General features: G+C 34.9%; 3 protein-coding genes across 5 annotated transcripts in view; 2 read left to right on the forward strand and 1 right to left on the reverse strand.

Moving 5' to 3' along the window:
- Positions 1-1,569: 1,569 nt before the first annotated feature.
- Positions 1,570-8,807, forward strand: LOC100639821 (uncharacterized). Of its 2 annotated transcripts, none has more exons than XM_003386861.3 (9): positions 1,570-1,816; positions 4,085-4,216; positions 6,826-7,088; positions 7,224-7,306; positions 7,358-7,422; positions 7,676-7,780; positions 8,120-8,173; positions 8,280-8,341; positions 8,446-8,807. In XM_003386861.3, exons 1-9 carry the CDS (start codon positions 1,616-1,618, stop codon positions 8,486-8,488), a joined length of 1,008 nt encoding a protein of 335 aa, XP_003386909.2. In that variant the 5' UTR covers positions 1,570-1,615; the 3' UTR covers positions 8,489-8,807. The 2 variants fall into 2 exon arrangements, with proteins under 2 accessions (XP_003386909.2, XP_019852563.1); XM_019997004.1 differs by having other exon boundaries at positions 6,826-7,019.
- Positions 8,670-11,686, reverse strand: LOC100639694 (non-structural maintenance of chromosomes element 1 homolog). Its single transcript, XM_003386860.3, has 6 exons — positions 11,427-11,686; positions 10,788-10,996; positions 10,064-10,210; positions 9,040-9,159; positions 8,925-8,989; positions 8,670-8,841 (listed from the first exon to the last, which is right to left on the reverse strand). Exons 1-6 carry the CDS (start codon positions 11,665-11,667, stop codon positions 8,778-8,780), a joined length of 846 nt encoding a protein of 281 aa, XP_003386908.2. The 5' UTR covers positions 11,668-11,686; the 3' UTR covers positions 8,670-8,777.
- Positions 11,687-11,752: 66 nt separating this feature from the next.
- Positions 11,753-13,558, forward strand: part of LOC100640581 (uncharacterized) — a 13,824-nt gene continuing 12,018 nt past the window's right edge. For both annotated transcript variants that reach the window (XM_019997001.1, XM_019997003.1), the window contains exon 1: positions 11,753-11,854. The gene's annotated coding sequence lies outside the window, so the exon portion shown is untranslated. The remainder of the gene's footprint in view (positions 11,855-13,558) is intronic.

Raw genomic sequence — 13,558 nt, forward strand, 5'->3', positions numbered from 1 at the left:
GTTTCCAGTACTGTTTTGTGCAAAAGTTTGTTCTATGGATTCCATAGAACAAACTTTTGCACAAAACATGCTTACTATTGTACAGTTCAAAGTACAAGTAAGAAATATTATAGAGTAATTATAAATTCTCCTTATTACTAGGTAATGCTAGAGTGTATTGGTGAGGCACCTAGCAGTGCTACAGTTACTGTACATTGTAATGATACTGGTAGCATAGAGCTTAGTAGCTCTTATGTAATAGAGTACACTAAACAGCCAAATAATATAACAGGATCAGTACTAGTGCCACTAAATCAACAATGTAATATCAGTATTGTATTAGTAATGAGGTTGGTAGTAGTGAACCATTTATACTAGCATTTGGTAAGTATGTGTGTTTACATTACATTATTATTACAGTATTATACATTAACAGATATATTTCCTCCTTCTCCTAATATCAGTGTCACCACTATCAATACTACTATCTATGCTACTACTACTACTACTACTACACAATTACATGTACCTTCTACTACCACAACTGTTTCAACAACTCTTAATGTCAGTACAGGTTTGTATAGCAATTCAGTATAATTTTATTGAAATGTTATTATAGTTATCACAGCAACATCATTGGGCGTTGTTATTGTATTATTACTACTACTGACAATAAGCCTCATTTTGCTTGTTGTCACATACAAGAGGAAGTTGTACAGTAAGTGTACTATTGTTTAATATAAATTAATTAATTACAGGGTTTGCCTCGTCGCAACAAGAGATATCTACTTCACATAATGAAGCATATCAGTCCCACACTTCAATGATCACCACTACTAATCCTGTGTATGAAGAAATAAGAGGAAAAAACTGAGCAGAATCAGCTAACATGTGAATAATTTTTATTTATAGTTTGACAGAACATTTAGACTTAGTGACTGAAACAAAATGTAGAATAATCATAGTTGAGAAACATCAGATAATACACACTTATACATTTGATCATCATAATCATTATCAATTTTTAGAGATATATACTGGTATTTTAGAAATTACTATTTCCTGTGGCAACTCGCATATTTTTAATCTAAACAGTAATTATTTAATTAACTCAAATAAAGTCAGTATCAAAATCTGGGTTATGTTTCTTCGATGAAAAGAGTGAATCCACTCTTGTCGATGGTAATGATTCCTCTCAGTGCATACAGCAGGTTTTCATGCACATGCAAGGCATGCATTTGTCAGTCCAGTTATATTGGAATATCTTACTATATTTATCATTGATTTTTAAACTAATAGTATCCTAGCTCTTTTACAGTTGGCTCAATGTAAAGGACCATATGGCATAGTCCGCTTGGTGCAACTCAGACGGTGACTGACAGTACTGTCAGTGTTTTTTTTGAAATGGCTATAAGTCTTGAAAATTTCTGCAAACAGTTCTATTTGATTTCTCATTATTATCTAATCTTGCTTCCACCTATTGCCAAGAGTATTAAAAAATACATAATCTTGCTATTACTTACAATTAATTTTATTCGTTTAATTTTATATTAATTTTTTGAGTTTATTTTTACTAGTTGCTAGGGGGTTGGGTCAGTTGCCCTAGCAACGTCATTGGCATAGCGACCAAATAAAGATGGCGGATAGACAGTTCCCTGGTCCTCGGCTCAATACTCATTCCCTCCCGTCCCGCTCACTCTCCCTTCCCAGGAAGGAAGACCAGTACAAGCTCTTGATGAAGATAAGAGGGTCCGCTCTGTGTGGGGACGATGTTTTTTGTCCCAAGTCGCTTCACACCACACCTACTGTTAATAAAACCACGAGATACTTCAATAAAGTAAGGATTAAAGTATAGCTGGTTATATTTTGGGCATAATTTTGGTGAATTAGTAAATTTTTGTAGTTAATTTGGCAAATTTTTGGCCACGTAGCAATAGAGCTGTTGCATGGAAGTAAATATAAATAAATAAATAAATAAAGGGGGTGTGGCTATGATTGTCGGCCATCTTGAGTGGCAAAAATGTACATGGAACGAATGGGGACAATGGAGAAAAATCTAAATAAATTTTGCAGTTTACAATACAGGCTAATGCAAGCTAGGAAGTGAAGATATTGAGTAAAAAACTCTCCATAATATTCTACAGTCAAGTATGATGTCTCGTCGTTGGAAAATCCCAGTTTGTTTCTGCATCTCCATTCTTTCCATGTACATTCTTGCCACTCAAGATAGCGGACAGTCATAGCCACCCCCCCTGTTGATTACTTGCGTGCAACAGCTCTATGAGAATGATGCTCATTATGGTTTGCATTATGCTATGTACAGGGACGTATCTAGGAATTTGGAAAGGAGTTGCTGGGATACAGATGTTTGCAGAAGTTGTGATTAGGAGCGTGCAAGGTGCGTTGCGATTTTGACTATGCCCACTTTTTACGGCGGTAAAACGGCATTTTTTTTCATTCATTTTTGTCAATTATGGGTGAGGGTCAAGATAATTTTAAGCATACTGCTACTTCTGATCACTCCTTAAAGCACTGGAAACTGCTAAAATCATAATCAGGAGGCTAGATAACTTTATTAAGAGGCTTGGTAAGGCTTGGTATTAAGAGGTGATGCAAGATTCCAGAACTTCAGTAATTTTTTTCTGAGCCCAGGCATGAGGGGGGGTGCTCAAGCACCCTCAGCATCAAAATGCTACCGTATTTTACCGTATAAATGCCTGGTTCAAAGAAACGCCTGTCATTATATTCTAGCTGTACGCGCAGATATGCATATTTCTACCAAAAATAATGCTCCACTGTTTTGATAGCTCCAAAGTGCTTATTATTTAGAGCCTGGCCTGACTTACTGAGAGTTGGGGGTTCTGTACTGCTCGAAGTATTTTTTCAGTGACATTTTTTTGCTGCTAAGAAATAAACGCCCGGGCGTTTAATCAGTAAAATATGGTAATTGCCAAAATGGTAATTAAGGAAAGATTTCTGTTACATACACTAAATGGTTATGAACAAGGTGTAACAAAAGTGCATTTTCCACCATTCAAACTGCCCCATGAGAAGGACAGACAAAAAGAATGGTGCAAATGTTTACAATAACAGTTGTATGAACTGCTTTACCTTTGCTATTTTCCCATTAATATGCATGTACTGTAAATCCTCAAATAAAAGCCCGGGCCTCTATTTCCTAAAATGACATTTGGACCTCGAAACAAAGTAAATAAAAAATAAAACTTGAGCCAACAGTAGGATTCGAACTCAGGACTTCACACAAGTGATTTCAGGAAGCTTAACGAAGTATTTACAAGGCATCTGTGATATTTTTAGGCTACATTTGCTTATTTATAGTTCCATTTTATTGCTAACCCACGGGCGTTTATTTGCACCTGGCTTTTATTTGAGGATTTACGGTACATGTTATACAATGAAAGTATTTTTATTATTTTGACATGATTATTTCTTTAGATGGTCATAACTTGTAAACTTTTAGTTGGAATCAGCCCAAGCTTTTTAGATAGCATAAGGATATTAATATGCATAAGAAAATGTAATAAAAATTTGAGGTCATTTTTGAGCCATTTTTTAGAAAAAAATTATGGGCTATAGTACAGGGATTTTTTGAAAAATTGGAACATTAAGAAATGGCCATAACTTGAAAAATTGAAGTCTGAATTGGCTCAAACTGTTGACATAGTATAAGAACATCAGTGTGTATCAGAAAATGTAATAAAATTTGGGGATGATTTCGGAGCCATTTTTTCAAAAAAAGCATGGGCTGGGCTATAGTACAGGGTATTTTTCAAAATTTTTGGCATTAAAAAAATGGCCATAACTCAGAAAATTGAAGTCAGAATCAGTTCAAACTTTCTACACAGCATCGATATGTATCAAAAATGTAATAAAAATTGAGGGTGATTTTGGAGCCATTTTTTGAAAAAAGCATTGGCCACGATGCTTTGAAGTATTTAAATAAATGTAACTAAAAGCTTGATTCTGATTTTGATAACAAATTTTAGAATTATGCAAAAATTGTAAATAAAGTAATAATTGCACATGTACATACATGTACCTGTCCTTTATTGCTAGTGTGTTTTTATATTATTATTATTATTAGAAAGACGGTAATCATGTTTCTAATGACATTATGAAGAATGGTTCTGAGCAGATGGAAAAATGTTCGAAAACCTTCTCCCTCATTATCAAAAACTCTCCTCCTCTTTATTCATCAATCCTCACTGACATCAAAGTGAGCATTTACTGTACAATTGCTAATCTACCTTGGACAGGGTTTTATTACATACACATGTACATGTACATGTACATGTGTATAATGTACTGTACATGTACAGCGAGTATAATAAGCCATAAGAAATAATTACAAATTAAAGACACCTTGATTAATTTTTGACAAATCATTTAATAAACTCAATACTGTACATGTAGCTTTTATCACATACACTGTATCACTATTATTTTGTATTATTTTTTTAAAGCACTAAAATTCACTAAATTAAATACCTGCAAACAACTGTCTCCTTAAGTTATTCATTTTATTTTTTAGTAATTCATTTCATTTTATTTTTGTTATTATTATTTCATATCACATACTGTACTATAGTTTTGGAACTTGTACGTACATGTATGTTTAATTTATTTTGTATTTGTTTATTAATTTGTTTTATTTTTATTTGTTTGTCTGAATTTTCTTTAAAATTGTATGAAATTTTAGGATTTAAATTATGTGCATATGTACATGTATACACGTACATGTACATGTAATGTGTAAAAATCCGTGTGATTTACATGTACATGTATGTGTGTGTCCATTCATTCAATTGTAGAAAAACAAATACATGTACATGTACATGTGTACATACATGTACACATACATGCACCAGCTGACGTTTATATTTTTGTCATGGTTACAGCAGTGATTTGAAGGAAAGCTTACATGTTCATGTACTCGAGCCGATGAAGTGACAATACAGCCAATATTCGATCATAATTGAATTCGTTATTGTGGAATTTACTTGTATGCTATCTGAGCCTATAATGTCAGTATAGCCTATCGTCTGAGACAGTATTGTCACAATAATTAGCTGAGAATATTTGATTATAACTTACTGTACACACAGACATACAGTGCAGCCACAAAGCCATGCACAGTCAGAATACATGTACATTCGCCTATCTACATGTACATGTACATGTACATGTACATGTATGATTCTACATACACGTACATGTACAAGTAATGTCAAGTATACGTACATGTACATTGTACATGTGCACATGCCTAATTCAATGTACATGTACATTACATGTACATGTACATGTATACCATAGCTACATGTACATGTACATGTATACCATAGCTACATGTACATGTACATGTATGCATACAGTACAGATGCCTGTACTAATTGGTTTATGCCTGTAGCAGGTGTCTTATATAGCCCCTTTCCTGATCAGTTCCATTATGTAAGTCATGATTGTAATGTGTTAGGCTATTGTCCAGTGATGAGGACTGGTAATGAAGGATAATCAGTTCACATGCTTTATATAGAATCCGAGAATGTTTGACATTCACTTGTACGTACATGTACAGTTTGGTATGGAGGGTCCATTATTTTTAATACTATACAAACGTGGCCAATAAATACATGTAATGTACATGTACATATACCAGTATGCATGTACATGTAAATACTGCACAATGCATGAGATACTGTAAATATGCAAATACGCAAATATACATGTAGATATGCAAATGTAGCCCTGAAGTATCATAGATGCCTTCTAGATGCTTGGTTAACCTTCCTGAGGTCACTTGTGTGAGGTCCTGAGTTTAAATCCAGCTGTTGGCTTAAGTTTTTTAATTTTTTTTACTTTTTTGAGGTCCAAATGTCATTTTAAGAAATAGGCACCCAGGTTTTTATTTATGGATTCACGGTACATGTACATATTTAAATGTACATGCAAGTCTGTTCTCAAATTTTTGATCAAAATTTTTATAAAATTTTAATCACAAAGAATACCAGTCACCATTGTAACAACTGTTGGTTAATATTTACTTACATGTAATATTTAATTGTTAAAAAATATATTTTAAAATATTTAATAAATATTTTACTTGGACATTATTATTATTGTTCGATTTGTTCTTAAATTTGTTGTTTTAAATTCTTTTCATTCTCTTTTTAAAATTGTTTTATCTCGTCTCTCATGTTCTTCTCTTTCCGGTTATTATGACTCTCTCTCAATACATTATTCATAATACTACTCTTGTACATTCTTAATACTAAAGTCCATTTGCATTCACTGAGCCCAGGAAGTGATTACAGACCCTGCCCAATAACACAATGCAATAATATTGTGAAAAGTATGGCTGTACTTTCTGCATGAGTTATACAAACAATTTGGAGAGAGCTACAGCTGCTTCTTAAGTATCACAATAGATGCTGCAAAAGAAGAGGAATGCACTGGTATGCTTATTGTTACAATAGAAATTGTAAGTCAAAAGTTATACCAAGAAAATGAGAGCTCAGGTGAACACAAATGGACTTTAGTATATTTTATTATGTACATGCATGTACAGGGATTAATTTTTTTGTACTGGCTTAAATCTACAAAATAAATTTTATCAAACTCAAGAAAACTTAGTTTCTTAAATCAAACCATAAAAATCAATTTCAATTACAGTGCATAGGTTAATTATTGTATTTCAAAAATGAAAATTTGGGCCATGAAATACATGTACATGTACATACATGCTCATTTACTTGAATTTGTTGTTTTACATTCTTTCTTTCTTGAAATTGTTTTATCTCTTCATATCCTTCTCTTCCTTAAAAGTGGGGCTATGACTCTTATCTCAATACTCTACTCCACCAGTCGGTCGATTATTGGAAAGCTCATCAGGACCAGTCGGACACATCATGCAGTGAAGCTACTCCAGTACCATATCCTCCCTCACCTACTGCTACTGCTACTGGAGGAGTGAGAGAGAGGGAGGGTAGAGGAGGGCATCAGGGTCAGACTAATGAGAGGCAAGATATTGAGAGAGAAGTGAAACTACTTGAGAAAAAAGCAATGGCTTTGATGAAAGAAAATGAAAGGTTGGATAACGATTGTTTTATTTATTCGTCTTTTTCTTTCTTCCCTCCCTCTCTCTCTGTCCCTCTCCCTCTCTACCTCCCCCTCTCTCTTCTTTTCCCTCTCTCCCCCCCCTCTCTCTCTCTTATACTGTATAGGTTAGATAAAATATTAAGTGAAGAGAAAGAGCTTGAACAGTCCGATTTATCACAATTTGATGATGAAGACATACCTGGTACCAGTACGTACTATGAGAGATTGAGTCATTAAGAATGAGTATTTCTCTTTTTAGGAACAGAAGAGCTCCAGGATGTAATGGTAGACTATACAGACCATGTCACTCACTTGCAGCAATTGGTAAATAATATTTATCAGTTTTGTGATTAATTTTATTACATGCACACAAACCACGTGCACATGCACTTAAATTATAAATGGGAGCATGATTGAGGCCTTCATTTTGTGAAAATTGAAATTTGCAAAAATAATTTTTATCCTTGTGAAATATACACCCTTACATGTACTTGTGTAGGGTAATGTCACTAATGTGTACGTACATGTATCTCTCTTTTCTCCTTTTGTCTTTTTCTCTCTCTCTCCCTCTTTACAGATTCTTAATCAAAGGTCTGAGGCTTTATCATCCATTAATCATCGTCTGGAACAAGTCCCTCTCTCAGTCTGTCAGAAATTAGAGCAATGCATCAGATCAACAGAAGTAAAATTAATTAATCACACACACACAATAATTATACCATTACACACATAATTATACACACATAATGCACATAATAATTACTCACAAAATTATACCATTATATCATTTATACCAATTTCTACCAGTTGTACATACATGTACATGTACATGCACCTGTACAATGTACATGCATGTACTATTTACACATAAGCATGCACACATGTTCATGAACATGTGTATAATACACAACTGCATATACATGTACATGTACATCTAGATAGCCCATTACTATTAAATTTTACTATTATTTCTACTGAACTATTTTATTCTTTACTACGACATGTACATATCATTATGTAGTTATGCATTCAGCAGCTAATGAAGCAAAACTCCATACTCATAGCTAATGTACAGGTATGTCTAATCGTCTATACCTCATATATGTACATGTACATGTGTAGTATCGCATTACTCATAATGATGTACTGTAATATGATAATGTACATGTACGTGTTTGTAGGAATTAGAGAAAAAACTTCAAAGATACTTTGATATCCTGAGAACACCAAAAAATGACATTGAGTAAGTGAAGAAAGAATGCTCCACACCCTTTTATGTATACACTATGTACATATATATCTCTCTTTCTCCCTTCATCTCTCTCTCTCTCCCTCCTCTCTCTGTAGGATTTTATTGGCCACTATGCAAGAACGAGCTTTAATGAAATGAATTCTGATAGGACAGTCCACTCATTATGTACATGTACATGTTACAGGTTCGGAGAGACGAGAGGATGGTGGGGATGGTCAATGGGTGGAGTCAGTGTCAGATATCAATGAAAGCTCTCACTGGAATATCACACGAAATTATACTGACTGTGATTAACAGACACACAGAGCTACAGAAAAGATTTTAATAATTTTAATTGTTGTGGTAATCATACAGTCATAAATAAGTGATGTAAATGTGTAATAATTTCAATGTTGTTATTGTTTGATTTTGTTTATTATTGTTTTTATCATTCCAATGTTGGTATTTCTCCTTCCCATTCTTCATGACACTGTGGGCATTTAACTTGACCTCTATAATAGTAATAGTAATAATAATGATAAAATTAATGCAATAAGTGATAACATCTCTCTCTCCCTCTCTCCTTCATCTATACCTCCTTGATAGCTGCACAATACAATACGTGTGTAGTTTAGTATCACATCCCAAACACCTGTCCCCCTACCAACAAACATCAGATCATAAATACATCAAATGTATTGACATTATACCATGACAACACGATTGGAGCAAAGCCTACATTCCTCAATGGATTCCCCAACTATTTCAGGAAGAAATGGAAGAAGCTCAATGAAACACCTTGGACCCATACAATAATGACCTCTGGATATCTTTAAGGTGTGGGAGAGAAAGAGAGAGAGGGGGAGGGAGGGAGGAAGAGAGAGAGAGAGAGGGAGGGAGAGAGAGAGAGGGAGAGAGAGAGAGAGGGAGTGAGAGACAGTGAGAGGGAGAGATTTATTAATATTTACATAATGTGACCATATGTCATTGTCATTCATGTGTACATGTACATGTAGCTGGAAATTAGAGAGGAATGATGAATTAAGGAATGTTAATGTGAAATGGTAGAGGAGGGAGGGGAGGGAAGAAGTTTCATTGTGTTATTGTAGTAAAATGTCCTCAAAAATGTCTACCATCTGCAGTGACATATCTCACTAATCGTCAACTAATAACAAATAATTAATATTATTTAAAGTATGTCAAATACTCCTAATGTCCTACACACTTCACTTTTATGCGATAGAGTACGATATTCAAATTATTAGTCAAATTCTTGGAAATGATTTAAGTCTTGCTCTTTCTCTCCTACATAATTCTCTCCTCACTTGTTTTGTCCCACTTCATTCCTTGTCTCTCCTACAATCTCTCTCTCTCTCTCTCTCTCTCTCTCTCTCTCTCACTATACATAAACTTGCGTAAAGTTTATGAATCAAACCACTGCCATTCAATCTAATGCTTTGTTATAAAACAATAAGCACTTTGTTACAACATACATGTAATCCCAACAGAGTTTGTATATACATACATGCATATACAATGTACATTTAAGTTGTGATTTTGGCGGGTGAATTGATAAACAGGCACACTTTGGGAAGCATGCAGTGTAACTTTCCAAGCCAAAACCAAGGGGAACGTACATATATAATTATATGTACATGCACATGTACATGCTCCCTTAAAAACATCTATTTATGATGTTTCTCCTAAGTTAGGAGAAACATCATAAATCCTAACCTCAAAAAACCAGTGGTCCTTGGTCAGTGATACTAGTAAATCTTGTGCTGCTTTTCCTGTCATTTTACGTTGAAGTGTATTCAGTTTAGCCAGTAGAGCACTGCTGGAAGCAACGCCATTATTTTCTTCTGTTACCATCTGCTGCAGCTGTATAAATAAATAAATAAATAATGATGTTATAATTTAATTTTAAATGATCCAAACATCCTGGCCCAAATATAAACAAAAACAATTATTAGAATTATTATTAATGAAGGGCTTCAGTCGAAATGGGCAATAAAGCTGTCTTTACCAAAACTGGCCTAACACTGTTAAAATACTGTAGAGCATAAGGACATCAATAATCATGTATTAGAGAATGCAATAAAAATTGAGGTAATTTCAGAGCCATTGTTTAAAGACTATTGCCTTCAATGCCTTGGGTATTTTTCTGAATTTTGGGATTTTACTAAAATGTTCGTAACTCCACAATTTAAAGTCAGAATCAGCTCAAACTTTCTACATAGCATAAGGACATCTATATGTATCAAAAAGTGTAATAAAAATTGGGGTGATTCGGAGCCATTTTTAAATGTATGGGCTATTGGGGCATAGTGCATTCTATGCATCTTATTTTATTCATACATTTTAAACTTTACATGTACACAATGTATATACAGGAATCATTTTAATTCCCTTTTTACAACCAGAGCCCTTCAATTATTATCATATTTCTTCTTCTTACACAGGTACGGAAGAACTCCAGTTCAGCTAGTCCCAGTCCTGATGCCTTTTGGATCACATCACCTCCTCCAGTACTGCTAGTGTTTGCAAACCCAACCCACTCCGAGCCGTCGTGCTCCACTTTACTCATCCCGATTTTAAAACCAAGGCTCTCAAGTTTAGCGTTGATTGTTTGAACAAACTCTGTAAATAATGGACCCTCACCAGAGCCTACAGTATGGGATAATAATAATTAGCAGCAACATGTAACTAAGGATATACATTCTGAGCACAACCAAATTATTCATAAGTTTATTTCTATAATCTACACACCTACACCTCCATTTTGAAAGTCGAACTACACGAGTTTACTAGTAACAGTTGAATAGGACTTTGACTTTAATGCCACTCAGAAATACATAGCAAAAAAATAGAAAGCAATTCTGGGGGAAAATCTCTTTGTGTCTTCTCTACATTGTCTTCTATGGCTACTTTTTGATGTCTAACAAAACTTATTTCTGTGTTAGTTGACAGTATAATGATATTCATTCATGATGAGCTATATGAATGTATTTAGCACACATATCCTCTTTATAATGACTACTAGCAAGTACATAAATCTTAATAATGTACTTTATATATAACGGTTACTATCACTCACTCTCTTCATTGTAAAGTCGATGTGAATCAGAGGCAGTTTTCTTTGCCTCTCTCTTGGTCATGATCCTCTTTGACATGAGGCTCTGTAGGAAGTGTCTGTGTGCGTTAGTCATTTCCCCATCTCTGTACTGGATAGACGCCCTCTCTCGCATCCCGTTTGTACTCCTACGACTGCTCCCAGCGCCTGATGATCTCCTGCTGTTGGACGCCATTTTCTTTACACGTGGGTAGGCGTGGGGCATGGGCTATGAATATTTAATCGATACATTATTATGAGCTTCACTAATCTACTGTTTTATAACATCATTCCCGTCCAGTTGCTCCTACACAAAATACACAGTGACTTGTATTGGACGCCGATCTGAGCTGACTGAAGCTGGTCCTGCTTCAAAGACTCGCTCTTTCTTCATGGTGCCGCTCCGCGCTCAGGTTAGCCCTCAGATTGAAACACGGTTTTTTGTATTGCTTCCAAAAACGTTCATAATTGATTGTAGCATAATTTGCAGGATCTTTTGAGGTGTGAGTTTAATGTATGATACTTCTTACTGTCAGCCCTTTGCATGTTTATTCTTTTACTTCCTCTCTCTCTTTTTCTCTCTCACTTTTTGGCCTCTTGGCACCTTTGCTCACTATGCTCCTTGGTATGATTGTTGATTGTAAATAAAAATGATTGCAATTTGGCCATGCATGCATGCTTTTCTGTGTGCCATAACACAACCTGTCCTCAATACAGAGAATTGTCCTCATTTCAGTGGCACTTCTGTAATGTACTGGTACTAATTGGCACATCACGAAATGCCCTCGTTAATAAGGTGTCCTTGTATTTTGTGTGTCTAGTACAGGATTGTAGCATAGTGTTGTAATAATTATTGTGGTTTAAGTAATAATCTTCAGAGCCTGTAGAGCAACAAGGGGAAAAGGTTGAGAGTGCAAACAATGAAGTGAATCAAAGACAGACAGAGAAAGAGAGGAAGTAGATCCTTTTCAACTTTTTGTGCAAATACACTTTATCACAGTCCTTATTTGTATGTCAAAGCTTACCAATTTTGTAAAGGTAGGCATCCCTTACTCTTGCCATCCCTTGTGATATAGAATATACAACTGTGTGCATACAAAAAGCAAAATAAAGTCAATGTATACTATTATGCTAATACATTACTATGACACCTTATATGTAATAGATATCCACTTGTACTCTTCGTGTTAATGTATAATAGTATTATGCTATTAAAAGTAAATGTTCTTGTTTGTGTGTGATGTGTATTTCATGTGAAGCCAGCCATGCCCAGTTGTTATTGCTAAGTGTTCTCACTACTGATGCTCATTTGTGACTTGATGATTCTCAATGAATGATTGTTTTTATAAACAAACTGCTAAACTTTAGCAGATTTAGTATATTCTTGATTTCCTTTGAGTTCTAGTTTATGTATCTTTTTGTTCTGTTTTCATTTATACTATATTGAATAAATCTTTGGGAAAGAGAAATAGAAAGAGAGAGAGAGAGAAGGAGAGAGAAAAAGATCGGCCACAAGTGGGCAGCCCCCATAGTGCCATCCCTCATACATTAATGGAATAATCTGCAATGAATGGAATCTATTAAGATAGACACTGTATTTGCTAATTAATTCTTATTATATTATTAACATCATAAAGGAAACAGACTTTTCCTCCATTCAAGTACAGAGAGCACAGTAGTCAATAATAATAATAATGAAAACTGTTTGTATATTACGTAAGGAATAAGTGCACTGTAACCTGACCTACATGTGCATGTGTATACTCATAGTAGTGTGAGATAGTGTGAGTGGACTTTGTGTCTCAGTGACCGTGTGGTTTTGCAAGTGATGTGTATTGATAGTGATTATTGTAGTAGTAGTAAAGTTGGTGCATTTTTCTCATTCTTTGTGGAATAAGGCTCAGTAGCCTAATGTGGAATGTAATTAGGTAAACTGTAACGTGGCTTAGGGACTGCTTATATGGTAGCATTGGTTTAATTAGGAGAGAAATGAGAGAGAGAGGGGGGGAGAGGGAGAGAGAGGAGGGGGAGGGAGAGAGAGAAGGAGGGAGAGAGAGAGAGGGAGGGAGAGAGGGGGAGGGAGAGAGAGGAAGAAAGAGAGAGGGGGAGAGAGAGCG

The sequence above is a fragment of the Amphimedon queenslandica genome, unplaced genomic scaffold, assembly GCF_000090795.2.
Source record: "Amphimedon queenslandica unplaced genomic scaffold, v1.1 AMPQUscaffold_13389, whole genome shotgun sequence".
Taxonomy (NCBI): domain Eukaryota; kingdom Metazoa; phylum Porifera; class Demospongiae; order Haplosclerida; family Niphatidae; genus Amphimedon; species Amphimedon queenslandica.

Excerpts from the sequence above, each read along its gene's own strand:
- LOC100639694 (XM_003386860.3), bottom strand. The coding sequence starts at position 11,667 with ATGCCCCACGCCTACCCACGTGTAAAGAAAATGGCGTCCAACAGCAGG. Across the intron at positions 10,997-11,426 it reads TCGACTTTACAATGAAGAGA|GCTCTGGTGAGGGTCCATTA; the intron begins GTGAGTGATAGT and ends CCCATACTGTAG. Across the intron at positions 10,211-10,787 it reads TGGAGTTCTTCCGTACCTGT|CTGCAGCAGATGGTAACAGA; the intron begins GTAAGAAGAAGA and ends TTATTTATACAG.
- LOC100639821 (XM_003386861.3), top strand. The coding sequence starts at position 1,616 with ATGGCGGATAGACAGTTCCCTGGTCCTCGGCTCAATACTCATTCCCTC. Across the intron at positions 1,817-4,084 it reads CCACGAGATACTTCAATAAA|AAAGACGGTAATCATGTTTC; the intron begins GTAAGGATTAAA and ends TATTATTATTAG. Across the intron at positions 8,174-8,279 it reads TACTCATAGCTAATGTACAG|GAATTAGAGAAAAAACTTCA; the intron begins GTATGTCTAATC and ends ACGTGTTTGTAG.